Below are 26718 nucleotides of genomic sequence, written 5' to 3'. Positions count from 1 at the left end.
AAAGGGAAGACTTTAAAGGTAGGTTGTACTGTCTAGGGAAAAAAATGTGGCCTTGAACAGTTGGGTGAATCTGAGGAAGGGGGAGCTGCTGCAGAGCCGAGGCCGAAGTGTGGAAAGCCATAGGGGCCAGCTTAAGAAGGGCCACTGGGTGGGCTTCAGCAGATGCACAGGGACATGGATAAGGTTCAGGGGAATGTTGGACCAGAGATTTCAGTTTCAGAAACTTCTCTGGTATCCAAGGAGAGAGGACTGTAGGCAAAGAGCTTTCTGATGAAGCATCTCCTACATGAGAGAGAATGAGAGTCGTCTTTTCAGCTGGAGAAAAAGGGCGGGCGAGTTAGGAAGGTATATTCTTTAATGGCTTATCTGGAAATGAAACTTATTTGCTTGGTCATCTTTGCCATCATTTGATTTTAATCAATTGAAAATAATTCTCCCAGACCAGCTCTGGCCAATGAAACACAATGTAAATCAAATCATGTAATTTCAAATAAGAAGAAACTGGTTAAATTATTTTTGGTCATGTATTTTATTTATCTCAATATATCCAGAATGTAACACCTCAACGTGCAGCCAATACAAATGACTCTTCATGGGATAATTTTTCTTTTCTTTCAACTTTCTTTTGGAACTCCAGTGTGTTTTGACGCTTTTGGAACATCTTGGTTCACAGTGGCCACAGTTAGAGTGCTCTATTAACCAACATATCTTTGACAATGCAGCTCCAGCCTTTTTCATATCCTGAGTGGATGACCTTTTTGGATTTTGATAGATGCATATACACAAGACCTAGAAAATAGAAACTTCAAATAGGGTGTTCTAATGATAATGCAAGCACATATTTCTAAATGGGAGAAATGACTTGCAGGATTATTCTTGTTTTCATCTTTAGGTGTGAGTGTTAAGAATCTGCAGGCCTTCCAGGTTCTGCAGAGTGTTTTCCACAAAGCCAATGATGCTGTCCTCTGCATGCAAGTCCTGTTGGCCATCAAGACCATGTGGGCTTGGAACCCTCGGAATTTCTTCCTTCTGGAGTGGACCCTGCAGCCCATCTCACAGTTTGTGGAGATTGTACCCCTGAAGCCTACCCCAGTGCAGGTGCAATTTTTCCAGCTCCTGGAGTCACTGGTGTTCAAGATGTGCTACGTGCCCCATGAGATCCTGCAGAAGGTGCAGCGTCTGATCAAGGAGAGCCCTGAGCCATCCTGTACCCTTGTGGCACTGCAGAGCATCCTCAAGATCACTGGCAGTGACCCTCTCTTCACTGACATCTTCAGGGACTCAGGGCTGCTGGGCTTGCTGCTGGCCCAGCTGAGGAAGCAGGCCAAGATCATGAGGAAGTCAGGTGTGGCCTCAGAGAATAGGGAGGGATGGGAAAGTGGGCTGGGATCAGTATTAGCTAGGCTTGGTCTATGTGACAACCCCAAAACCCCTTGATGTGACAGAGAATATAAGCATGCAAATGGCACTGGGCATCATGAAGGTCAGAGAAGGTGTCCCTGAGACACATGGCATCACAAAGAGTAGGCAGGCTTCCCAGTCTTCCCCATGAGAAGGTAAAAGTGATGGATGCAACTTTAGAATGCACTTGGGGGCTGGGGATGTGGCTCAAGTGGTAGCGCACTCACCTGGCATGCGTGCGGCCTGGGTTCGATCCTCAGCACCACATACCAACAAAGATGTTGTGTCCTCCGAGAACTAAAAAATAAATAAATATTAAAAAAAATTCTCTCTCTCTCTCTCTCCTCTCTCACTCTCTCTAAAAAAAAAAAAAAAAAGAATGCACTTGGGACTAACCCAGGCCCTTAGTTTTTAAGTATTTCCCACCCTAGACACTGTCTGGGTATGTAGATGGGAGATAGCTGGGGACCTGTGGATCTTCAGTAATGAAAAGGGTAATGGGAGCCTGGAGAGCTCTAGGCTTCTGGAAGAGCTCTGCTCTTTAAGGATCTTCTGAGATATGGCCTTGCTCACTCCACACTGTTGGTCTGATGGTTCCCCACTGGCAGAGGGGTCACCAGGACCTCCAAGTTTTGGTCCCACTTTGTGTGCCCTGTTGGGCAGCCACTTGTGCCTTCTTGGCTATACCCCTGGCACTTGCCTCAGTCCCTGCACTCCAGGGTCTCAACTTCAGCAACCCAAAGTGACATAAGGCACACTTTGGAGTGCCTTATGTCCTCGTGAAAGTGCACAGTGAATGGGCATTGGGCCCTTTAATTTCTTTACCATGTCCCAGCCATAAACCCTGCTGGGGACCCTGTATATGGGACTCTGTAGCCTCCACCTCCAGTGATTTTCAGATGGAAAATAGGCACAAAACTTCCTTTTCCTATTTCTCTTGTCTTTCCCTTGATCTGTGTACATCTGCTGTTCTGTGAAATCAGCCTGGAGGAGGGACCCGAGAACACAAGAACCTGATTGTTTTATCTCTCCTCACCGTTTTCTCCTCTCCTTGTCCCACTGCACAGGCTAGGAGTGCCTGGGGACTCTCTGGCCTTTGGGGCTTTTGAAAATCTGCTTCAGACTTAAGCCAAGGTCATCATTAGCCTGTTTATTTCCTGAGTCTATCTGAGGAGAAGAAGCAGAGAGAGAGATCATGGGTGTTGGAGCCAGGCAATAATCAGGATTGAGCTGAAATCCTGGCCTTATTACTTACAAATGGAGAGGTCTTAGCAAAGTTAATTTGTCTTTTTGGACTTGCTTCCCTCTCAGTAACATGTTGATAATAGCTACATCATAGGAATCTTCTGAGAATTAAAGAAAAAGGCCCCATTGCTGTGCCTGGTACATAGCAGGTGCTCAGAAAATGTTAATTTCTGTATCCCTACACTTGCATGGTGTTGCATGGAAGACTGAGGTTGATACTCCAGGAAGAGGTTGGGCACCTTTTGGAGGCCAGAAAAGGCCTATCCTGTCCTGAGAATATTTGCAAGTCTGATCAGGATTGAGGACAATGGGCTTCCAGAATGCTTTGTGTGTTTTGTTGTATGCATATTTCCTGGACAGTTTTGTTATATGCAAATTTCTGTTCTTTAGTAGCTTTGTCTTAGTCCCTTTTCTGTCATTATAACATAATGCTATAGACTGGATAACTTATAAATAATAGGAGTTTATTTAGCTCATGCTTCTGGAGGCTAGGAAGTCCAATATCATGGTGCAAGCATCTAGTGAAGGCATTCTTTTTCCATCAAAACGTGGTGGAGGGCAGCAAAGGACAAAGGATCCAGCATTCCATTCTTGGATCTCTCATTCTCCTCTGATAAGGTCACTAATCCCATCACAGGGTCTCCACTCTCATGATCTCATCTAAACCTAATTATGTCTCAAAAGCCTCACCTTCAAATATTATTAATGCATAATTAAGTTTTTAACACTTAAATTTTGGAGGACACATTCAAGCCATGCCCTAAATCTGGTCATGAATAAAGTTAGCAAATTAGCTTTCCTTGGCATTTAACTGAGAAATCTTTGCACAGTCTTTTGTTTTTAAGTGTTTTTGTATTGTTCTAGTTCCGTATTGCTTTCTGTCATCTATTTGCTTCTAAGTCTCATCCCAGACTTATGAGCATTTCTAGGAGAGTTTGAGCTTTTTAGCAAGCTAAAGTAGTCAGTCTTACTTTGTGCTTTGTGTTTTAAAACGTGCTTTATTTATTCATAGGTATTCTGTCTCCTGGTAATAAGCCATACTTTGTACTCATTATTCATTCATTCTCTATATATGTATTGAGCTTCCCACTTGTTTAGGCACTTTTCTGGTGTTGGGATTCAATGGTGAACAGAAACCTGGTTTTGCCCTTGTGGATTTAGTGGGGACACGTCTTATGCTCAAATCTCTTGAGCTTCTGAATGGCTTGGGTATGAGCTGTACTCTCTCCCAGGGATGATGGTGAACTGTAAAAGTGGTGAAAAGAGAATCAAGAAGGCAAGGCAATGCTTCTTAAAGTGAAGCATGGTCAGTGGACCCTCCTCATCAGCATTACCTGGGAACATGTTAGAAAGGCAAGTTGTAGGCTCTCATCCCAGACTTATTAATTCAGAACCTCTGGGGATGGGACCCAGCATGAAGCTCTGGATTTTACCAGCAATCCAACTAGGGGATTCTGATAATGCTCACATTGGAGAACCACTGCTTTTGAGGGTAGTAGTGTCATATCTCAAGAATTGGGGTTCACACTCCCTTATAATAGAAGTACTGTATTCACATCTTCTTAAGAGAATAGAAACTAATGAAATTAATGTGTACTTGGATTTTTGTTGATTCTTTAATATGATAGGAAACAAAGAGTATAGTCCTGGCATTCAGGATCCAGAAAGAGAACTCACCTGTGTGATGCTGAGAACTGTGGTAGCACTTCTGAAAGGCTCGGTTCGGAATGCAGGTAAGAATGGTACCAACTTTGCCTTGTCATTATTTATTAAAATGTTAATTATTTCCTGGTTATCTACATGAATTTTCAAAAGTTATATTCAGGGAATAACCAATATTAATGCTATGTGTAATGTCCATCTGCTGGTTGGTGTTCAGTGACCAACAGTAAATTAATAGACATCTTGGTTGATACTTTTTACTCTAAGGTTATGCAATAAGGTTGGTGAGCAAAGAGATTGTACTTAGTCTAGCAGTTTCTAAATTAATGGGAATTACAGAGCCCCTTCCCTCTTTTCAAGTAAAATCCATTAATATTCTGCTACAATGACTATAGATCCAAAAAGAGAAAAAGAAACAGCTAAAGAGGTAAAGACAATTAAAGGAAATTAGTCCTTTTTAAGAAATATAATTTGGACATAACTCCTGGCCAGGGTAATCTTGAAACTCTATCCATCCCCAGACTCCCTCCCCCCGACTTTTTTTTTTTTAGCTTTCTAAGATCATGTTGTTTCTATATTTTTAAGAAAGTATGTGCAATACACACACATGCACACATACATATATTTAAAATAATATGAAACATGTACCAACAGTCATATCAATGGGCAGTGTGTTCTGTGATTTAGGTATCTTTATCTGAGGTTCTTATAGATTAACTATCCTAAATGTAAAAAGCTATTATTTCATTATAGCAAAGGGAAGTCTCTAACATTAGACTATAAAACATTCCCCAGAGGGGCTAGTTAAAGTTTATATTCCTCAGCTCACTCTCAGACATTTAACTAGTAGTAAGTCAAGGTAGAGCTGAGGAAGCTACCATTTCAGCAAGCCTCCATGGGGATGGTCAGGTAGGGGAGTACTCAGCCCACAATTAAACTAATTCTGCATTATGGACTTGAGCTTCTCAAATCCACATTTGTTTGGGCAAGTTACTGCCTAGTTTTTACTCCACGTGAACTACTCCAAAAATCAATTCTGGGGAAGAAAAAATGTTTAGGATTATTTTTAAACAAGAGCATACCACCAACTTGGTTTCCTTTATTTTCTCCCCAAGAAACTACCCAGAAATTAAATATGTTCTCAGATTCTAGTTTGTTTTCTGCAAGAATTTTATCAGAAAAAAAGAGAGTATTGTCTCTCTGGACTATCAAGTTATAGGGAAACAAAGGGCAAGGGATATCTAGTTAAAATTCCCATTACCTAGGTTTCTAAAAAGAAGGTGTTTTTTCTCCCTCTTTTTTCCTACAAGACTATAAGACATTGTTCTTAACTATAGTTGTCTTGAACTTATTTATCCTATCTTAAACTTATCTCCTATGGAGATATTGATGAAAATTTCCCCCCACCCCAAAATAAGATTCTCAATGATGAAGAAAGCAGTTTTTAAAAATTTTCAGCTTCATATTTTCTCTCTTCTTTTTTTCATTTTAATTTATAATGGGCATACCAATAGGCAAACAGAATACTTAAAATGTAGCAAAACGAGTTTAAAGACAAAGCATTCCTTAAGAGTGAAACTGAGGTACCAAGGCTCCATGCTCCAGCCCCATCTTGTCTGTCTGGTCCCCAGTTGTCCTGAAAGACCATGGCATGGTGCCCTTCATCAAGATCTTCCTGGACGATGAGTGCTACAGGGGAGCCTCACTCAGCATCTTGGAGCAGCTCTCTGTCATCAATGCTGAAGAGTATATGAGCATCATTGTTGGTGCTTTGTGCTCATCCACTCAGGGGGAGCTGCAGCTGAAACTGGACCTCCTGAAGGTAATTTCAAGTTCCTCTTTGTGATTGGCTTTTCTATAGATATTTACCAAATGATACACATTTTTTCAGGCTTTGGTTCATTTAGTTGGCCACTATATTAGGTAGTGCATTGTGTTAGGCAGTGTTAGCTGCTATAACAAATAAATCTCACATCCTCGGTTGCCTGATACATTAGACTTTCCTTTTTGCATAGAATCCAATCAATGATTGTGGCTGCTATTCAGGCACAGCTATCACCTGGCCTTCTAACTCAGCTAGCACACAAGGGAAGAACTACCATGGAAAATGGAAGAAGGCATTTTCATTCAGACCTGGAACTGCCATGTGTTAATTTCTGTCTAATTTTCTATGGACAGAACTTTGGAGAGGACTCACTTGAATGTCAGGGGTTCCAGGAAATGTAGTCCCCATGAAGGCAGCTGTTTCCCAGCAACATTGTAAACTGTGAAAGTGGAGCTCAAATCAGTGGTGGTTAAACAACTGCCTTGTTGACTCTACTTACTGAGCATCTATCAATTACCAGGCCTGATACAGAATGCCTAGACATACAATAGAATGAGATACTAACCTGGGCCTGTGGGAGCTCAGAGAAGAGTGCTCATAATAAGTGAGCATGGGTTGTATTATAGTGTGGTAGATGCCCTGGTTAGCCATTGGGCACAGCCTGCTATGAAAAAGAAAAGTAAGGGAGATCAGCTCTGCCTCACCTGTATGAGGAAAGCTCTCAGAAGAGATAAAGGGAGCAAAAGAAAGTGAAAGGTGTGGGAGCAGCAGGTACATGGGGACAAATGAGACTCGGTTGTAACATTTGGATAACAGAGGATTATATGCTTTTATGATATTGCTAATAATTAACAAATTACCTTAATTTAGTTAAAGAAATATAATAAAATACTAACCCTACTATTCTTTCTGTCTTATGGCTCTCACAATTTTGTTACCATTCCTTTCCTTCACTTCTTTAATGTTTATGGATTTATACTTTTTGGAAAAAATTCTCTTTTCTTTGGTTTTATTCTAATTGGGGACAGAGCAGAAATAAATGTAAATATCCCTTGGGGAGTGGACCTGGACTTCTCACATGTATGTGTAGCACAATCCCAAATGAAGCACATGCTTATGTTTTCTTAGAATGTCATACCCAATTTTTGGTGAATTAAAAAAAGAAAAAAGTTCAAACTTCTCTGACTCCCCAAATTTAGTAAACCATTAATCTAGCTTACTTATGTATGTCTCTGGACAAAACCTTTCTGAACATGTAGAGGATGGTGTTTGAATCATTTGACATACTTTGTTTCTCTGCAGAGCCAATATCAGACATTGGTGTGAACTTTGCCTGTTCACAAGGCCAAAGCCTGCAGGGGTTGGCTTGGCAGAAGCAATGAGTGACTCATATAAAAGTGACATTGTGAACATGGCTATCATGTGCTTCACAGATAACAGGAACCCAAACAATGATTTCACTACATGGAAAAAAAAATCAGTGACAGTGATTTCTATGAAGCAAAAAAGGAAAGTTAAATATCTTTTGGAACAGCCCAGTGATTTTGTGAAGTAGGGGCATCATAAAGCAAAAACAAAACAAAACAAAAAGAGTTGATGAAAATTTAGTGCTGGGAAAGACCTTAGATTCAGGTGGCCCCGTTTTCCAGTGTTATAGGCAGAGAGAGTCTAGTTAGAGCACTTCATTGATAATTTCTATAAGTGTTGAAGTTAGTCTGAATCTAAGACTAGCAACTGAAGAATGAGTGATTTTCCCACCTTGGCAGGCTGTTTGTCTCATTTCCTCCTCATGTCTGTGTTCAGCTTTATTTTATGTGTTCTTACAGGAAAAGGAAAAGTACCATGAGAGCAGTCCGGACTGTGGTTTTTGACAGGGTGAACAATCATTTCTGACACTTTCATATTGAAAGTTAAACAGATTCAGAGAAGAAAAAAATTTCTCTTTTACTTTGTTTGGAGAGTAAAAGCATTTTTGTGTCTAATACAGAAGAAGTGCTCTGCTTTGCTCTTGGAGAGTTCATCTTGTTTACTCAATAGCCCAGAGGCTTCTTATTGGAGTGTTAGCCCTTGGGTAATGGACTGAATTTCTAGAATTAGCAATGTAAAGCCATTATGGTGTTTTACAGATTCAATATCATTTCAGAATCACACTATCAAGAGAGCACATAAGAATGAACACTCCGAGAGCTTATTTAACAAAATCATAGCCTGTGCTCAATGTGCCATCTTCTCCCCATGTACCAAGTCACTGCTGGGCAGTTGGGAGGCCCCAGGAGCTGCCATTGCCCTCTGAGGACTAGGGCTGTTAACACATTGCTGCTCCAGTGAGCAGTGGAGCAGGATGGGCCCCCCGAGCCTAACCCAGATTTGCCTACCACTGAGTAACATGAGTATCTAGTGAATGTTTGATGGAATCTGATGTGGGATATGCAATTGTTTCTCAATCATCTTGGGAATCCCTTGGAACTTTGGGAGCAAAGATGTGAAATGAACTCCTTTTGGCTATATCTCCTTTGCTAGAAGCTAAGGCCTGGCTGTGACCACAGGTACTATCCACAGAGTGGGTCAGACAGAGGATGAGGGGGAAATGCTGGCGTATTGGGACCTGAAATGCAAAGGGGTTGGTGGTAAAGGGTTGCTGTCTCTGAAATGCATTCCCAACATGGCATTGTTCCAGTGTCCCTTCCTTGTGGCAAAATCTGCCAGCCACTCTGGAGAAGACCAATTCAGGGCAGATGTTTTCAAAATTCAGTGATGCTTCCATACCAACACTAAAGTCACATGTGACTGCACCACCAATTCTCCCAAATGATAACTGAGTTAAGGAATAATGTAGGCAAATGAATTTCCTCTCCATGGCCGGTGGGACCATGATTGGGTTATGCACAAATTCAGATTGATTTGCTAATATACATTTAGCTGTTCAACTCTGAGCTTTAATCACATTACCTCACCAGTCTTCCAGCATGACACATGGAAAATTATGAGGAATAACAAATAATAGAATGTGAAATAAATCCTGTTAGTCCTAACATAGTTAGCGCTTTGCAGCAGACATCCATTTTATAGATTCAAGCTGGAGGAATACTAACTCAGAGACGATGACATGGTAACTGAGTTAAGGATGAGAAAATGTGCTTAACGCTGACCTTTCTTGAAATGTGTCAACCCTAGCCTGATTACTTTGACTTCAGCTGATTAAATTTACTCCCTTCCACCGACTGGAAACCCTATGTGATGCATTATCATGTAAAGTTGAATGACAGTAATGGAGACCCTCCTCCTAGGCCCCCAGTTCCTGACAAATCGTTTCCCGAAGTAGCGAAGTATTTATTTTCCTTTATGATAGAAATGTTTCTCTTTAGTTGCTATGAAATTAAGCCTTTGTAATTGGATTTTGAACTCTTTACTTTATGACTCTGCAAATATGAAATTAACCCCATCCCAAGAAATAATAGAACAGTCTACGTTCTAATGAGATTACCCCCATTTTAGATAATGACTCTGAATTTAATAAATCAAACAAAGCAACAATTAAGGACAGCCCATTCCTTCCTTTTCCCCCTCCCAAGCAGAAAAGAAAACAACCAGCTAGGAGTTACAGGTGACAGGCCCTTTGAGAGTCACAGATCATGATGAGGACTATTATCGGGTTGTGTCTCTTAAAAAAATATCTGTTTTCAGCACTCTTAGAAGGATGGAATCCTTCTAAGCAATATCAGACATCAATTTGGACAATTGGAAGGTGGTTTCTGGAGAGAAGAGTGGGCTTTCAGTGGTCATGAAGCACTCAGACAATTGGCTATAATCTGATTAGTTTTGTTTTTGAATCATTCTCCTTTTTGGTATGTTTTGTCATGTGTCATGGGATAAACTGAAGAGCTCCATTCATTCCAGTGCTTGAAACCAACCTCCTAGTTGTCTTAAGAGCCATCAAAAACTCTCAGTTGAATTGAGACTGTTTAGAATTGTATAGCTTTAAATTTACCAATGTCTTTGTGATTGATTTATTTTTGGTGGCCTGTGTCCTGTGTCCAGGCACAAGCTCAGTTTCAAACAAAGTATATAGTTTCAAACACTGTGTATAGTTCAGCAGTGTTCCTTCCACCATGTAAGTCATCATTTGGAAGGAAAGTGACCAAACCTTCACGAGCTTCAACATTATAGTGAGTTTCCTGCTCAGCTGAAGAAATAATTCTTTGTTAGGAGAGAGTTGTGCATGTGTGGCAGGTACAGATGTGGTGTCTGCCTTGGCCTCTCACAGCCCCAGGCTCCTCAGGGTGAGGAGTATGGGGTGGAAGCAAGTGGCTGTGGTGACTGTCTACACACAGAAAGGCCTTGCTCAGTGCTAGCCATGGGCTTTTACATTTTCTGAGCATCACCGTTTCTGAAAGAACTTTGCTCTAGCAATCTTAATTTTTGTCTTTAAGGACATGTCTACAAATGCCAATCTTTCCTGGATTTTGAGCCAAATTCACAATGTGAGGGCCTATTCTCACCACAAGGAGAAAGCACTGTCATTGCCACATCCTTCATATTTTATTTTTGCCTCCGTCTTTCTGGCAGTATGGAAGGTCCATTTACCTGAAGTCTATCCCATGACTCTGATTTGAATCTCCTTTGGTGGGTGGCTCTGATGCTAACTCTTTTTTTTCAAATTCCAAAATGGCAACTGATTTCCCCATACTGGTCCTTCTTTGCTGTGGTGGATTATCATTGATCTAACCACCATATGACAGATGTTTTCTCTAACTGGGAAATGATCTATCATCCCATATTGGTAAAGATAAATATTTCTCATTTTATATTACTTATCCATTTTGAACAAAACTGTGGAATTTGGCCTTTCATAGATTTTCCTAGTTACTATAATATTTATTTTTGTTTTGATTTCTTGAAATCTCATAGATTGGGTAGTCGAAGTATATTAAGTGGATCTTGACCACTTTTTGAGAGTCTTTGAGAGGAATTTTTTTTGAGAGTCTTTGAGAGAATTCTCATCTGTGTGCATCAACATGATCCAGGCTCATGTTTTAGCTCACACATGGGATTGACTACCCAAAAAGCTGCTTGGTATTCTTGTAATGAAATATGACTTTAAACAACAAAATTTGAGTGACGGGAGCACCCATTATATTGTTACAGGGAGAAACTCCTGTTAGGTTTGGGTACCAGCATTTTAGAGATGCAGCTGGAAAGTTACCTTTCCCATCAAAAGTGCATAGTTTCATCTTTAATCATTACTTATAACTTTACTAAGTTTCTATTTGACCTTCTATGTAGGAGAATTTTATGACTGTTTTCTCCTTTTTTTCCCTGAGCTTCCCGTTTCTTCTTTGCCTGCTGACTTCCATGTGTCAAGCTAACACATGCACTGAAGTCACAGTGTCACCTTCCCCAAATTTGGAGTTTCTCGTTTTTTTCTCTTTGAGCCTTATCTCAAGCATCCTGAATTGACTCCAGATTGCCCCCTTCCTTGTTTCCAGCAGCATTAAATATTTGAAAGGATAAAATAACTCAAATATCTCTCTTGAGTCTATTAAAGGAACCACAAGGACCCTCTACTCTCCAGGAAACGTGCCTGAAATGCCCAGGTTTTAGATGGGGCCCTCTACAATTTGTGTGATTAATCAATAAATACCAAACTACAGGCTTTTAGTATTTATCTAAAGTTGTCCACACATTCTTCACTTTAATGTATGAAGTTAGCTCAGAGTGAGCACTGCTTAAAAATAGCCCACCTGGCCACCTGCCTGCCTGCCTTTCAAAAAGGTATATTGCATACCTAGTGTATACCACACACTGGCAGCAATGAATGGTGCATTGGAAATGCTCAGCAAAGATTTGATTTTAGGAAGAAATAAACATTTATCTGACCAGTAGAAGTCTCAGCCATCTGGAGGGTGAAGTATTTTACTGAATATACTTGGAGTACTTTAAATTCTTTCTCCACACATGGTCTATTCTATAGGGGGTACCTCTGTATTTTGTTTCATTGAGGGTTTCCCTTCTCTACTTGAAAGCTCATCTTTTCATATCATCTTTTAAGTAGATGATATGAAAAGATGAGCTTTTATATCATCATTTAACAGATGCATCCCTGCTTGCCCAGAGAAGGAGAATAATAAACTGCTTCTTTAGGATTTCATTGTAGCTCCCATGAAAGAGACGGTTGGTTCCCATTCATGCAGGGAGTAGTTATTAAGTTTGCACTAGGTTCCACAGCAGTGAATAAGCCAGATGTGGTTCTCAATCTCGTGGTTATCCTATCTGGGGGATAGCTGAGACCATTTCTAGCAAATGAAGTAGTGTAAAAATGGTTTAATTGGGGGAATAAGAGGGGATTGGGGGGGGCCTAGGATAAGTGTGAACTAGGGATCAGAGACAGCTTTTTGGGTGGAGATGCATAAAAGCCAGAGAGTTAGATAAACCCTATCAGCACAGGTTTCAAGGGGAGCTCTTTGAAAAAAGGCACTTATGGGAAACTTAAATCTAAGAATAAGAGGAATAAGAGAGATATCTCAGTATTTGAGAACATCCTTCATATGGCTCCTATGACTTCTGATGTTTGGCATCAGGACAGAGTGCATGGGATGCTTCAGAGCAGGTGTGCATGAGCTCAATGTTAACTGCCTCTTGAAGTTCACTCATTTTTATCTCTTTGCTGTTTTAGTCTCTTCTTCGGATCCTAGAGACCCCCAAAGGCCGGGCTGCATTCAGAGTCTCCAGTGGGTTCAACGGGCTGCTGTCCCTGCTGTCTGATCTGGAGGGGTCTCTCCATGAGCCTCCACTGCAGGTATGGGGGACTGTGACCCCCAGCCAGACACTGGAACTGGTGCTGCATACCCTCTGTGCTGTGTCTGCAGCACTGCACCTGGACCCTGTCAACAGTGACTTCTTCAGGAGGAATGGGCTTTTTGAGAAGCTGGCTGAGGACCTCTACTTGCTGGGCTGTTTTGGGGTCCTGATCAAAGAAGGACCCTCTCGACACTCTTGGTCTGATACCAAGGCCAGGCCGTTTGCTGATTTCCTGAGTGCTGCCTTTTCCTCCCGCTGCCCACTCCCACCCAGGATTCAGAGATGCCTCCAGATCCTCAGTTTTTTGGACAGCATGGCCAGTGGTATCCTCCACCTGCGCAGGGACTTGAAGGACTCCCTGAGGGCTGGGCAAGAGTCAGTTGTGGATGTTCAGAAGGGAAACGCCATTAGCAACCTCCAAGGCAACTTCAAGTGGCTGGACCCAGAGGAGAGGTAGAACTTCAGTGCCTTTTGCCATGGAGTCATGAAAGTATCTCTGTCCCCCATTTATTTCTCACTCAAACATCATGCGCAGGTGTAGTAGGTAGGAAGTCAGATAGAGTTGGGTGGGTGAGAATGTCATGTGACTTTTCTTTAAATCAAATTAGCTCTGACTCCAAGTTTCCCTATCCTTGAAGCTGGTATAAAATATCCATCTAAGTCAGTTCAGGGTTGGAGGAGACTTGATTCATATGAGAACCAGCAAGGCTTATGGGATGCCTGGAAGCCAAGGGCAGAACTCAGTGGAGACCTTCTCCTTTGGGATTTTTGTTCCTGGGGGTGTGGTGTTTAGGTCAGATCTCCCTGAGTGTGCCTGGCAGCCTGTGCCTTCTGAGGTCCTATCTCCTCTCCAGAGCACTGCCAGGGGCTGAGGTGAAGTCCTTCAACTGGCAGGACATATGCTGCATTGTGCATCCCAATCACAGAACTCAGCCTGTTCTTTCTGGCTGCTTCCACTCCCCCTAACAAATATAATTGCTCTTCTTAATTCCACAAGCCAGATCCTTCAACCAGCTCAAACTGGCAAAAAAGCTTTTCCTTTAAATCTGTAAAACAGAATTCCACTAAAGAAAGGGAACCTCGGCCCAGAACAATGGAGCCATCCATCTAAGACCTCTGAAACTGTGATTCCCCCAAATAAATTTTTCCTCCTGTAATTGTTCTTATCACATTTTTTGGTTATAGCAATTAAAAAGCTGACTATAATATGGGTCATACCTTTTACATTATATCTAAAATCTCTTTGCCTAACCAAAGGTCATGAAGATTTTTTTCGATGCTTTCTTCTAAAAGATTTTTAGGTCTATAATCCATTTGAATTACTTTTTGCATAGGGTGTAAGGTTAGATAGAGATTCATTTTTGGTATATATGGATGTCTGATTTTTCCAAATTCCTTTGTTTAAAATATTATTATGCTCTTTTCACTGAATTGTCTTTGTATCTTTGAAAAAAGTCAATTAGTCATATTTATGTAGTTCTTTTCTGGACTTTATTCCATTGATCTGTGTGTCCAGCCCTTCATCAATACCTTCTTGGTTAGTGTAGCTGTATAATAAGTCATCAAATTAACAAATGTGAGTCCTCAAAGTTTATTCTTCCTTTTCAAATTGCTTTGAATTTTATGTCCTTTGCTTTTGGCTGCTCTGGAACCACATAAATGTTAATGATCAGCTTGCTTCTATCTACAAAAATTCTGCTGAGATTTTTACTGAAATTACATTAAATCTATAGATCAATTTTGGGAGAATTGAAAATGGAACTATATTAAATCTTTCAATACATAAATGCAGTATATTTCTCTGTTTAGGTCTTTGATTTCTTTCATCAAAGTCTGTGGTATTCAATGTAGAGAGCTCACACTTAAATTAGATTTATATCTGAGTAATCTTTAGTGGGGGGCACTAATCTAAATGCTATTTAAAATGTTTTGGTTTCTTCATTTTTCACTTCTTTTATAAAGAAATATGATTAATTTTATATATCAACTAAACTTTATACGTATCCTGAGATTCTGCTAAATTCAATCATTAGTTCTACAAATTCATTTAGTTTTTTAAAAACCAGATTCTTTGGGATTTTCTATGAATAATCACAGTATCTGTGAGTAGTAGCGATTTTATCTCTTCTTTCCAAATTATATGTTTCAGCATTTTGTTGACTAAGAATGGAGAAAGTGAACATCTTTGACTAAATCTTAGGGAGAAAATCCTCAGTCTTTTGCCATCAAATATAATAATAACTGTTTTTTTTAAGTAAATGTCCATTGTCAGCTTATGAGCAATACCTTCTAATTGACTGAGAATTTTTGTCATGCACAGATTTTGAATCTTTCAAATGCTTTCTCTATATTAAATAATATGATCATATTATTTTACTTTAATTTATAAATGTGATAGATTACATTGACTGATTTTTGAATTCTAAATCTGCCTTACATTTGAGGGATAAGCCAAATTGGCCAGTACTGTCTTATTTATTTTATATATAAATAGAATAGATTTTCTAATACTTTTTTGGAGTATTTTTGCACCTATGTTCATTAGGGATATTAGAATGTAGTTTTCTTGTACTATCTTTTTCTGCTTTTGAAATCTGAGTAATTCTAAATGAATTAGAATTAGTAATTCTAAATGAATTAGGAAATATTTCTTTCTCTTATAGTTTTTGAAATAAGTTGCATAGAATTGGGGTTATTTCTCTTTAAACTGTATGATAAAATTCACTAGTGAAAATATGCTAGGCCTAGAGTTTTCTTTGTGAAAAGGTTTTAAACTATGGATTCAGTTTATGTAATAGTTATAAATTATTCAAGTCATTTATTCTTTCTTGCTTTAGATTTGGTAGTTTGTGGCTTTGAAAGAGTTGATCCATTTCATCTAACTTGTAAAATTTATGTGCATAGTGATTTACAATATTTTCTTATTTTCCTTTTAACATGTGTGGGGTCTATACAGTATTCTTTCTTTCACTCTGATATTGATTTTTGGTGTCTTCTCTCTTTTTCTCTTTAGCTCAGCTAGTGATTCCCCAACTTTCAAAATGTTTTCAAAGAACCAGGTTATCTTCAGTTATTTTCTGTATTGTTTTTCATTTTCTAATTTTATTGATTCTTGCTCTTTATTTTTGCATTTATTCTACTTGCATTTTTTTTCTTTTAAAAAATAGTGTGTGAAGATGGAAGCTTCATTTTTTAAATTTGGGACTTTTTTCTTTTGTAATGTTTGAATTTTATCCTGTGAATTTTAGCAACATCCCACAAATAATTCAATGTATACTCTTTTTTTGTTTAAGCTCAAAATATTTTAAAATTTTTCTTGAAACTTTTTATTTGACCCAAATTTTATTTGGAAATATGTTGTTTAATTTGAAGCACTTGAAAATTTTAAAGATGTCTTTCTATTATTTGTTTTTAATTCAATTCTGTGTGGTCTGAGAACATGCTTTGTGGATTTTATTTATTTGAAGTAGTCTGACATTTTTTTAATGCCACAGGATATAGCCTGTTTAACAAATGTATATTCTGCAATTGTTCAGTGGCATATCTGTAAATATCAATTACGTCACTTGGTTGATAACATCGTTCAGGCCTATAAATTTATTGATTTTCTCTTTGCCTTTCTATCAATTATTGAGAAGAATGTTAAGATATCCAACTATAATTGGGTTTTTGCCATCATGCTTTCAGTCATGTAAGTTTTTCTTTGTGAATTTTGACTCTGTTGTGAAGTACCTGTACGTTTTGAATGGCTATGAATCTTTTAATCATTATGTGATATGAGTTGTTTATTTGTGCTAGTTTTCCTCAATCTGAAACTTCTTTCTCTGATCTTAATAGAATTATACAAGCTTTTATTTATTTAATTATTTATTTTTTGCAGAGCTGGCAATGTAACCCAGGATCTCATATATGCTAGGGAAATGATCTACAACTGAGCTACATCCCTTGTCCTTTATTTTTTGATTAGTGTTAGCCTGGTAGCAAATTTTCTATCCTTTTACTTTTAATCTACCTATATCATTATATATATATATATATGTGTGTGTGTGTGTGTATAAATATCCGTATACATATCCATATACATTAATATATATATATATATATATATACACACACATATATACACATATACATATATGTATTTGGAGGGTTACCAGGGATTGAACTCAAGGACACTCAAATACTGAGCCACATCTGCAGCCCTACTTTGTGTTTTATTTAGAGAAAAGCTCTCATTGAGTTGCTTAGTGCCTCACCATTGCTGAGGCTGGCTTTGAACCGGTGATCCTCCTGTCTTGGCCTCTTGCAGATGGGATTATAGGCATGCGCCATCAGGACTGGCTATATCATTATATCTAATAATGGCCTATACTTTGATCTTTATTTTTCATATATGACAATATCTATTGATTATTTAATATAATCATTTATGTGTTTTATTTTGGGCCTACCATTTTTGTTTTCTCTCCCCTGCCTGTTTTGTTCTTCTGATTTTCTTTTCTCTTAGTTTTTTTTTTTTTTTTTTTTTGTGTGTGTGTGTGTGCATAGTTTGAATATATTCTGGATTTCCATTTGAATTCATGGACATTGATTTTTATTTTACTAATCTTTCTTTGTCTAGTGTTTTTAGTGTTTGCAATAGGGATTAGAATATACACATTTTGGAAAGTCTAATTCAGGTGGATCATAGAAGGCTTACCACTATGCCATTCTTTTTATCCTTATCTAACATGAGCATTACATTTAATGTATTACATTGAATACAATGTTTCTTTCAACCATTATACTTATATTTAATATGAAAAGAAAAAAGCAGTGTGTTATACTTACCCAAATACTTACCATTTCTGTTGCCATTGCTCTTTTTTTCATTTCTGAAGTACCAAGTTTCCATCTGTTATTATTTTCATACTACCATCTAAAGAACATTTAAAAATAGTTTTAGAATGAGTCTGATGGCAAGAAATTCCCTTTGTTTTCCTACACCTGGGCATATATTTATTTTGCCTTCATTCCTGAAGAGTATTTTTGCTGGGTATAGAATTAGTTCTGTGTGTTTTTTTGCAACATTTAAAAAACGTTGTTTCCCTGCCTTGCATTTTCTCATGAGAAAAATATACCATCATTCAAGTTGTTGTTCCCCTGTATGTGTTTCCCTGTGTGTTTTTCTCTGGTTGCTTTCAATTTTTTTTTCATCTTTTCAGGGCTCATCAATTTGATGGTGATATGCCTGAACATGAATTTCTTTGTTTATTTTTCTTGGTTTTTACTAAGTTTCTTGAATCTTTAAGGTTTTGTGTTTTACCACATGTGAAGAAAGAATGGGTAAAACTTCTCAAACTTTTTTTTTCTTTTACATCAAACTCTTTCTTCTCTCCTTTGAGAATTCAATGACAGGAAAGTTGGATAGTTTGGTAGTGTGACTCATTACCTTGAAACCCTTCATGTTTTAAAAAACTCTTCTTCTTTGTAGTACAGTTTGAAAATGTGGATTCATCTATCTTCAAGTTCATGGAATTTCCTTTCTCATTTTATTCTCTACTGTCATTTCAGTTAGTTTTATAAAACTTCAGTCACTGTATTCTTCAATTTTTAAATTTATGTTTTATTCCTTTTTATTATTTGTTTCTTTGTTGGCTTTCTGTGTTTTCATTTGTTTCAAAAGGGTTAATTGCTACTTCTTGGACTTTGGTTAATAATAACTGTTTTAAAGGTTTTGTCTGAAAATTTCAATGCCTGTGTCATCTCAACATTGACATCCGTTGATTGCCTATTTTCATAAGAGATACTGAGATTTCCCTAGTTCATTTTATGTTGACCAATTTCAAGTTGCATCCTGATTATTTTGAATGTTACAAACTCCAGCTATTACTGGCATTTTATGATGAATGTTGATTATTTTGTTTTAGAGGCAATAAACCTATTAGGTTGATTTCTACCCACCTTCTGTGGATCACAGTTCCAGTGTCAGATCAGTTTTCAAGGACTTTGCAAGGTGATTTGTACTCCTCAGTTGCCTTGTGCAATAGCCAGCCTTGAGAGGTGGTTTATCTCTAGTAATGGTGAGCTTCCAAAACTTGAGTATAGAGGTGAATGTACAACTGGGAGGTCATGCTTTCTTCATCACCCTTTACTTCATTCTCCATTTATTTTTCAGTGTACTCACAGACATAGCTCATGAGTTCTATCAGGATTTTAATTGCTTTCAGGGAGAGGGCACATCAAACTGTGCTTGCACCATTATGAAGGAATCCAGGAGCCCATTGTGTATGTGCATGTTTGCTTGTGTGTATGTGTGTGAGTGTGTGTGTATTTAATATAAAGTGAGAGCTTCTCAATTTCTCACATACTTGGAGAGAAATGAAGAAGGCCAGGAATCAATTTCCATTGAGCATGGAACCCTGTGCCAGGCACTGTGGCTTAGTGTATAAGGGCATCATATTATTAGGAAGAATTTAGCTCAGATGGATCATTCAAGGTCATTTAGGAAATTAAGTGGTAAATTGAGAATGTGGGTCGTGGTCTGGCTCAGAAAGAAAGATCCCCAATATTCTGTAAAATGGAGAAGAGATTATGTGCATTCTTATCTGATGTCCTGCTTTCCCCTCTCTGCAGGATGGATGAAGGTGATTCTGTCATCATGCACCCTGGGATGGTGTGCGTCATGGTGAAGCTGCTGCCTCGCTTGTACCATGAAGATCACCCACAGGTACCTATTGAAGAACACCAATATTTTGTCTTTGTCACATGGCTGATCTTTTATACTCCTTCTGGCATGAAACTACTTTTCTTCTTTTTTCCTTCATCCTCGGTACCCTTGATTATCAGAGCCATCTTTCGGTGGTACCTCTTATAGGGAGATATCAGTGTGTATTGGATACCTGACTCATTGTGCCCAACCTTCCAAGGCCATTCAAAACATCTTGCACCTATTAGCAAAGTGATCGTCTAAACACAATAGGCAAGCAAAATATAACTGAAAATATTCTAACATTTATGAGGCAAGTCTCAGGTGCTAAGTATAGCACTGGGCACTGGTGGGACCAGAAGTCCTTTCCCTTCTATGTATTTACCATCCTGTGGATGCTGACTGAGATACCAGCCCTGTGCTCTGTGCGGCACATGTAGGCCTAACTAGAAGGGCATAGGTTGCATCTATGGTGGGGATAAAAGTGGTGATAGTGCAGATGGAATAAATAAATGCACTCACAAATGAGTACACAATTACAAAATAGTGATAATTGATATTCAGAGGGGGAAACCAGGGTGCTGAGAGAGTTACTGAATGGAGGTGAGCCACAAACCTAATGTAATCTAGTTTGAATGAAAGAATGGAGGTCAGGGAAGCCATCTTTCAGATAGTGTAATGTATGTAGAGCTCTGAAAGATGAGTAGCCATTAATTAGGAAGGAAGGAGCTTGCTGCAGGCATTTGGGGGCAGGAATAGAATGGAGAGCTGAAAGTGTGGAAGATAGGGTGGGCAGAGGTAGGCTGCAGCCTTGCCGACAAAGTACAGTTTTATCCCCAGGATAAGAAGAAGCTTTTCTCAGATGAGTGAAGAGTGGCACTATATTAAATATCTCTGTATTAAAAATATGGCCATAGCTGTTTGATGGAGAATGGACTGGGCTGGGAGGAGGGGTGGGGAGGAGACAGAAGCTGTGTCTGTAGTGCAGGTAGTAATGTGTGATGGAAGCTGGATCTGGGTGGTGTCTGTAAAAGGGGGTGAAGAAGGGACTTAAGAGACTTAGAGATTAGATCAGCCTCCAAAATGAATGGAGTACGGGCTGTGGGAAGGTGAAGAGTCACGGGTGACTCAAGTTTCTATCCTGACAGAACTACCAGCCCCATTGCAGAGAGGCGAACCAGCATGTGTGAGTGCTGGAACAACAGAACAAGATGGAAGCTGAGGAAAGTACTCTTGATTTAAAAAGTGAATATCTTAAAAGTTCTGGGAAAGAGACTGGAAGAGTTGAGTAGGAAAAAGCACCACTTTGCATTTATTAGCAGCAGATGAAAAGAATTAATGGAGTTGGGGAGTCAGCATTTCCCAGGCACAATGCTAGACCTTTTCATCCTTTGTTTAATCCTCACAGCAGTTTTGTTGAGGACATTCTTTTTTTTTTTTTATTTGCTTATTTTTTTTTTATTGGTTGTTCAAAACATTACAGAGCTCAAGACATATCATCTTTCATACATTCGACTCAATTGGGTTTTGAACTCCCCAAATACATAATACAGACTCACTTCTGTTACATACTCACATTTTTACATAATGGCATATTAGTGACTGTTGTATTCTGCTACCTTTCCTATCCCCTACTATCCCCCCTCCCCTCCCCTCCCCTCCCAACATCCCTCTCTACCTCCTCTGCTGTTGTTCAATTCTCTCCCCTTTTTTTCCCCCCACCCCCTTGCCCCTCATAACCTCTTATTATTTTGTGTATCACTGAAGGTCTCCTACCATTTCCATATGTTTTCCCTTCTCTCTTCCTTTCTTTCCCCCCATTCGTCTTAGTTTACTGTTAGTCTTTTCCTCATGCTCTTCCTTCCTGTTCTATTCTTAGTGGCTCTCTTTATATCAAAGAAGACATTTGACATTTGTTTTTTAGGGCTTGGCTAGCTTCACTTAGCATAATCTGCTCTAATGCCATCCATTTCCCTGCAAATTCTATGATTTTGTCGTTTCTTAGTGCTGCATAATACTCCATTGTGTATAGCTGCCACAATTTTTTTATCCACTCATCTATTGAAGGGCATCTAGGTTGGTTCCACAGTCTAGCTATTGTGAATTGTGCTGCTATAATCATTGATGTGGCCGTATCCGTATAGTGTGCTCTTTTAAGGTCCTCAGGGAATAGTCCAAGAAGGGCAATAGCTGGGTCAAATGGTGGATCCATTCCCAGCTTTCCCAGGAATCTCCATACTGCTTTCCAAATTGGCCTCACCATTTTGCAGTCCCACCAGCAGTGAACAAGTGTGCCCTTTTCCCCACATCCTCGACAACACTTATTGTTGTTTGACTTCATAATGGCTGCCAATCTTACAGGAGTGAAATGGTATCTTAGGGTGGTTTTGATTTGCATTTCTCTGATTGCTAGAGATGTTGAGCATTTTCTCATGTGCTTGTGGATTGATTGTATGTCCTCCTCTGAGAAGTGTCTGTTCAGGTCCTTGGCCCATTTGTTGATTGGATTATTTGTTATCTTATTGTTTAATTTTTTGAGTTCTTTGTACATTCTGGATATTAGGGCTCTGTCTGAGGTGTGAGGGGTAAAAATTTGTTCCCAGGATGTAGGCTCTCTATTTACCTCTTTTACTGTTTCTCTTGCTGAGAAAAAACTTTTTAGTTTAAGTAGGTCCCATTTGTTTATTCTTGTCATTAACTCTTGGGCTACGGGCGTTCTATTAAGGAATTTGGAGCCCGACCCCACAATATGTAGATCGTAGCCAACTTTTCCTTCTATCAGACGCAGTGTCTCTGTTTTTATATCTAGCTCCTTGATCCATTTTGAGTTAACTTTTGTGGCTGGCGAGAGAAAGGGATTCAATTTCATTTTGTTGCATATGGATTTTGAGGACATTCTTGATTCCGTTTTAACCAGCAGGGAAATACAGGTTCAAATAGTTTAAATGACTTTTGAGGATTTTCAGGCTTTGGACCTGGCATTAAACCTGACCTACCTCTTGGCAGTTTTTCAGAGGCTTGTGTTACCTCTAGGATGCAAAGAGAGGTCTGGCTTCGTTTCCCATTAGTTACATTTGAATCAGTATGTTTTGGGAAGAAATGACAACTACTTGTCATTATTAATCAGAGCCTGAAATTGACAATGGCCTAGTAAGGGTATTTCAAGTCCTCTGAAATTAGTGAGAAAAGTGGAATAGAGGAGGAGAGATCTCAATGTTTTGGGACTAGTACTGTTTTCCACTTAGGAAAATCTATATTTGCAGGGGTAGAAAAAGGCCTAATCTGATTTCATATCTGTGTGTCCCTTGTTGACTGTACTTCTTGTTCTGGTTTCAGTTCCTCTGCTGGGGTGTGATGATACAGAGGTTATGAAACCAATTAATAGGGATGTACATGAAATGTATTTCACAGGTTTTCTAGAAGAGGAGTGGGCTGCGATAAAAAGTTAACAATAACCATGCCATTATAGTCATGAGACCTTTCAGCATAAGATTAAGATTATATTCCCATAAGATTATATTGCCTAGTGATGTCACAGCCATCTTAGTTTGTATAAGTAAACTGAATGATGTTCACATGGCAATGAAATTAGCTAACAGTGAATTTCTCAAAAATGTCTCCTTATTTTTAAGCAACACATGACTGTATTTCTCATGATTCTGTGGATCAGCAGGGATGATTCTCTGTTCTGTGTGGGACTGACTGGGGCTCCATCACTCATAGAGCTGGTGTCGCAGAGAGGCTGGCTCACATGGCAAGGGGCTGCTGGCTCAGTCATTGACTCCAGCTTTCAGTAGGATCCCACATTTCTTCTACGTAACTTTCTCTGTGTCCCTCCAAGTGAACTCTCAGCAGGGCATACAGTAGTGTAGTAGTACTCTCAAAGACACAAAAACAAAAATTCTAGGCATTCTGAAGACTTAGGCCTGTAAGACTTCCACAGCCTTCTGTTAGTGCGAGTCATAGTCTCAGCTTAGGCTCAATGTAAGGATATGTAAATCTCCCATACTGATGTGAAAGGTGAGTGTATATGGGAGAGGGGGACTTGTTGGGAGTCATCTTTGAGAACTTCTTTGGAGGTTTTAGCAGGGAAGCATAGCTACTCACATGCCTTTGACTGAAAACCAGTCCTCCTCGATTGAGGAAGGTGCCCTCTTTGATGGAGTGCACAGCTTCAGGAGGGACACACATGGAGTGGTAAGGGAGGAAAGGGACACCTGCCTAGCCAACTAGATCAGCCAAATCAATCCTGCCATCAGGTTCTTGAGGCTCAGGGAAGTTATGTGACTTCTTAAGGTCATGCAGCTTAAGAAGGAGGGAAAGATCTAAAACTCAGCTCAGGCCCAAACTGAAAATGTGTTTTGTGAATGAGTTTGCAGCTCTGACAGAATGCAGGGCCATGCATTCTGGGTGTTTTGTCCTTCCAGGTACACTGGCCTTATTGTGAGGATATCTGACTTCCTTGGAGATATATATATATATATGTATATGTATATATATATATGTATATGTATATGTATATATATATATATCATACTTCTTTTTGGTTATATATGAAAGCAGAATGCATTATAATTCATATTATACATATAGAGCACAATTTTTCATATCTCTGGTTGTATACAAAGTACATTCACACCATTTGTGTCTTCATATATATACTTAGCGTAATGACGTCCATCTCATTCCACCATCTTTTTTTACCTCCATGTGCCCTCCCTTCCTAACCCTTTTCCCACCTAGAGTTCATCTAATCCTCTCATGTTTCCCCTCCCAACCCCACTATGAATCAACCTCCTTATAGCAGAGAAAACATTCAGCATTTGGTTTTTTGGCCTTGGCTGTATTTTATACAATGCAATGTTATTGCATTGAGAATGACCAAGCCAGTAGTTTGGATGGTCTTGGTAGTCAAACCAATGGATGCATTATGCAAAAATCCACTGCAGTGATGACTGATTAATTGACTGAGTGATGGACAGTGATCTGTCCTGCTGTCTCTTCCATGCATAGAAACTTTGTGGGTGAGGCTCAATGTTTTAATCATTTTTGTGTCACTCTGACCAATATACCTGACCAGATCAACTTAGAGGAGAAGTTTATAGTGGGATCATGATTCTGGAGGCTCATTGTTCTGAGCCTAGGGTGAGGCGGAGCATCATGGGCAAAGGACTCAGCAGGGATGAAGCAGCTGAACTTATGATGGTAGGAAAGTCATGAGATTTCTTAATGTAAGAAGCAGAGAGAGAGAGGAGGGAAGGGACAGCAGGGCAGATACACCCTTCTAGGAAAGCCCCTAGTGACCAACTCTGACTATGCCCCACCTATCGTTACCACCCAGTCAGTCCCTTCAAACAAAGATGGACTGATTAGGTTACAATTCTCATAGTCCAGTCATTTTATCTCTGAACATTCCTGCATTAACAGAGGAGCTTTTTGGGGACACCTCCTAACCAAACCAGAGCATTGGATCTCAGGTAAACTCCCACTGTGTGGGAAAGACCTCCTGCTCTTTGCACTTCCTATTATGGTAATTGGACAATTTAGGTATGCAAATAAGAATTCCATTTGGTGTGATGCTTCTTTTCTATTCAGGTCACAGTAAGTAATTTAGGAAAAGTCTGATTCTTCCCCACTGTCTCTCAAATATGCAAATGAAATGTAGTGGTGCATTTTCTCAGATATTTTCTGCAGATGCCAAATCAGCAGCTATTAAAAGTTGGATAATTATAGTGATTAATTTCTGAAAGGAGAGGGCACCTCCTAATAACAAATAGATTAGTAAATCAAATGAGAATGAGACCACAAAAGAAAATGCTGAAACAAAACTGATTTCCTAGACCTCTGCAGATTTTAGTGCATGAAAAAGAACAAGGAGTCTCAGTAGATGGCAGTATTACTAAAAGGATGGAAAGTGAGTCCCGGCTAAACTCCTGTTGGGTCTGCAGGATGGTTCCTAACATCCTCTACTCTCTATTCTCTTTACATTATTCACATGCTCTTCCTCCTTTTTGGATGAGAAATGGATAGTTTTCCAAGTTGCATATGTCATGTTAGAGACCACTAATTAAATAACCTTATGTTTTTTTCTGTTGTGGTTTTAATAGTGGCCACATTAAATTTGTTCCATACACAACCCAGAAGTGATTTTTTCCCCCTTCAAAATTCTAGCACTGAAAGCTGCCCTTGGAAACAGATCATCCAGATGATTTTCTGTTTTTGGCATAATCATTCATATTAAAAATTGGGAGGTAGGAATTTTACGTGCATGAGGAAACAGGAAATCCAGCTGAGTTTTCTTGGAGCTGACTTGGCCCCAGAGAAAAAGAACTAATTGGGAACTAGGGTGAGGCAGAGCATCTTTCTGTGTTCAGCAGCTATGAGAGTGTGGCAGTAAGGATGTGGTGTGGGCTGGAATTGTGACCAGTCTCAAGCACCACTTCACTTCTTGCAGGGCTGTGGCTTTCCATCAGTTTTCAGCAGAGATGTTTACTTTTGCACATGACATCCATATCTTAGAGGGCAGGAAGCCAGATCCTGGTTAGCAGAGGTGGAGCTCTGCCTGTCTTGGAGCAACTAATGGGATGGGTTTGGTGGGATGGATTTGCTTTTGCAAATAATTATGAAACTCCTACTAATACTGGGGATTCAAAGATAAATGTCCCTGGAATTTATAATCTGGGTTTTTGGACAGGTAGTCAGAAGATAGTAGAAGATAGTAAGACAATATCCGGATGAACACAGGAGAAGAAAAGCCACAGATATCTTACAGACACTGGAACAAGGCTTTAAAGAAAAGGCATGTCCATCCACATCAGGTCGAGCAACTCATGAGGAGAAGTAATGAAGATCCATGTTTGGGATTTTACTCAGCTAGGATAGACCATGTGGATTGGTAGGCAGTGAGTGGTCTGAAAATGTTGTAGAAGCTGTGCGTGAAGAGCCTTGAATGCTGAGTTGAGAGAGTTGAAGTGTATTTGAGTTACCATCCACCATCTTGGGCATTTTCTGAACACTCACTCTAAGGGGGAATTTCAGGCTCTGAAGACAGCAGAGCATGGCCAAATCTCAGCTGTGCCACTTAACAACCTCAGAGCCA

The 26718-nt window shown here is 39.3% G+C and overlaps 1 protein-coding gene across 1 annotated transcript in view; it reads left to right on the top strand.

Moving 5' to 3' along the window:
• Positions 1 to 26718, top strand: part of Wdfy4 (WDFY family member 4) — a 271706-nt gene that overhangs the window by 55177 nt on the left and 189811 nt on the right. Inside the window, exons 9-13 of the mRNA XM_078042593.1 lie at positions 893 to 1345; positions 4275 to 4379; positions 5940 to 6130; positions 12807 to 13384; positions 19547 to 19640. Of these exons, the coding sequence (XP_077898719.1) occupies positions 893 to 1345; positions 4275 to 4379; positions 5940 to 6130; positions 12807 to 13384; positions 19547 to 19640 (1421 nt within the window). The remainder of the gene's footprint in view (positions 1 to 892; positions 1346 to 4274; positions 4380 to 5939; positions 6131 to 12806; positions 13385 to 19546; positions 19641 to 26718) is intronic.

Source organism: Ictidomys tridecemlineatus, chromosome 1, assembly GCF_052094955.1.
Source record: "Ictidomys tridecemlineatus isolate mIctTri1 chromosome 1, mIctTri1.hap1, whole genome shotgun sequence".
NCBI lineage: Eukaryota > Metazoa > Chordata > Mammalia > Rodentia > Sciuridae > Ictidomys > Ictidomys tridecemlineatus.
This window is presented reverse-complemented; position numbering and strand designations above follow the sequence as displayed.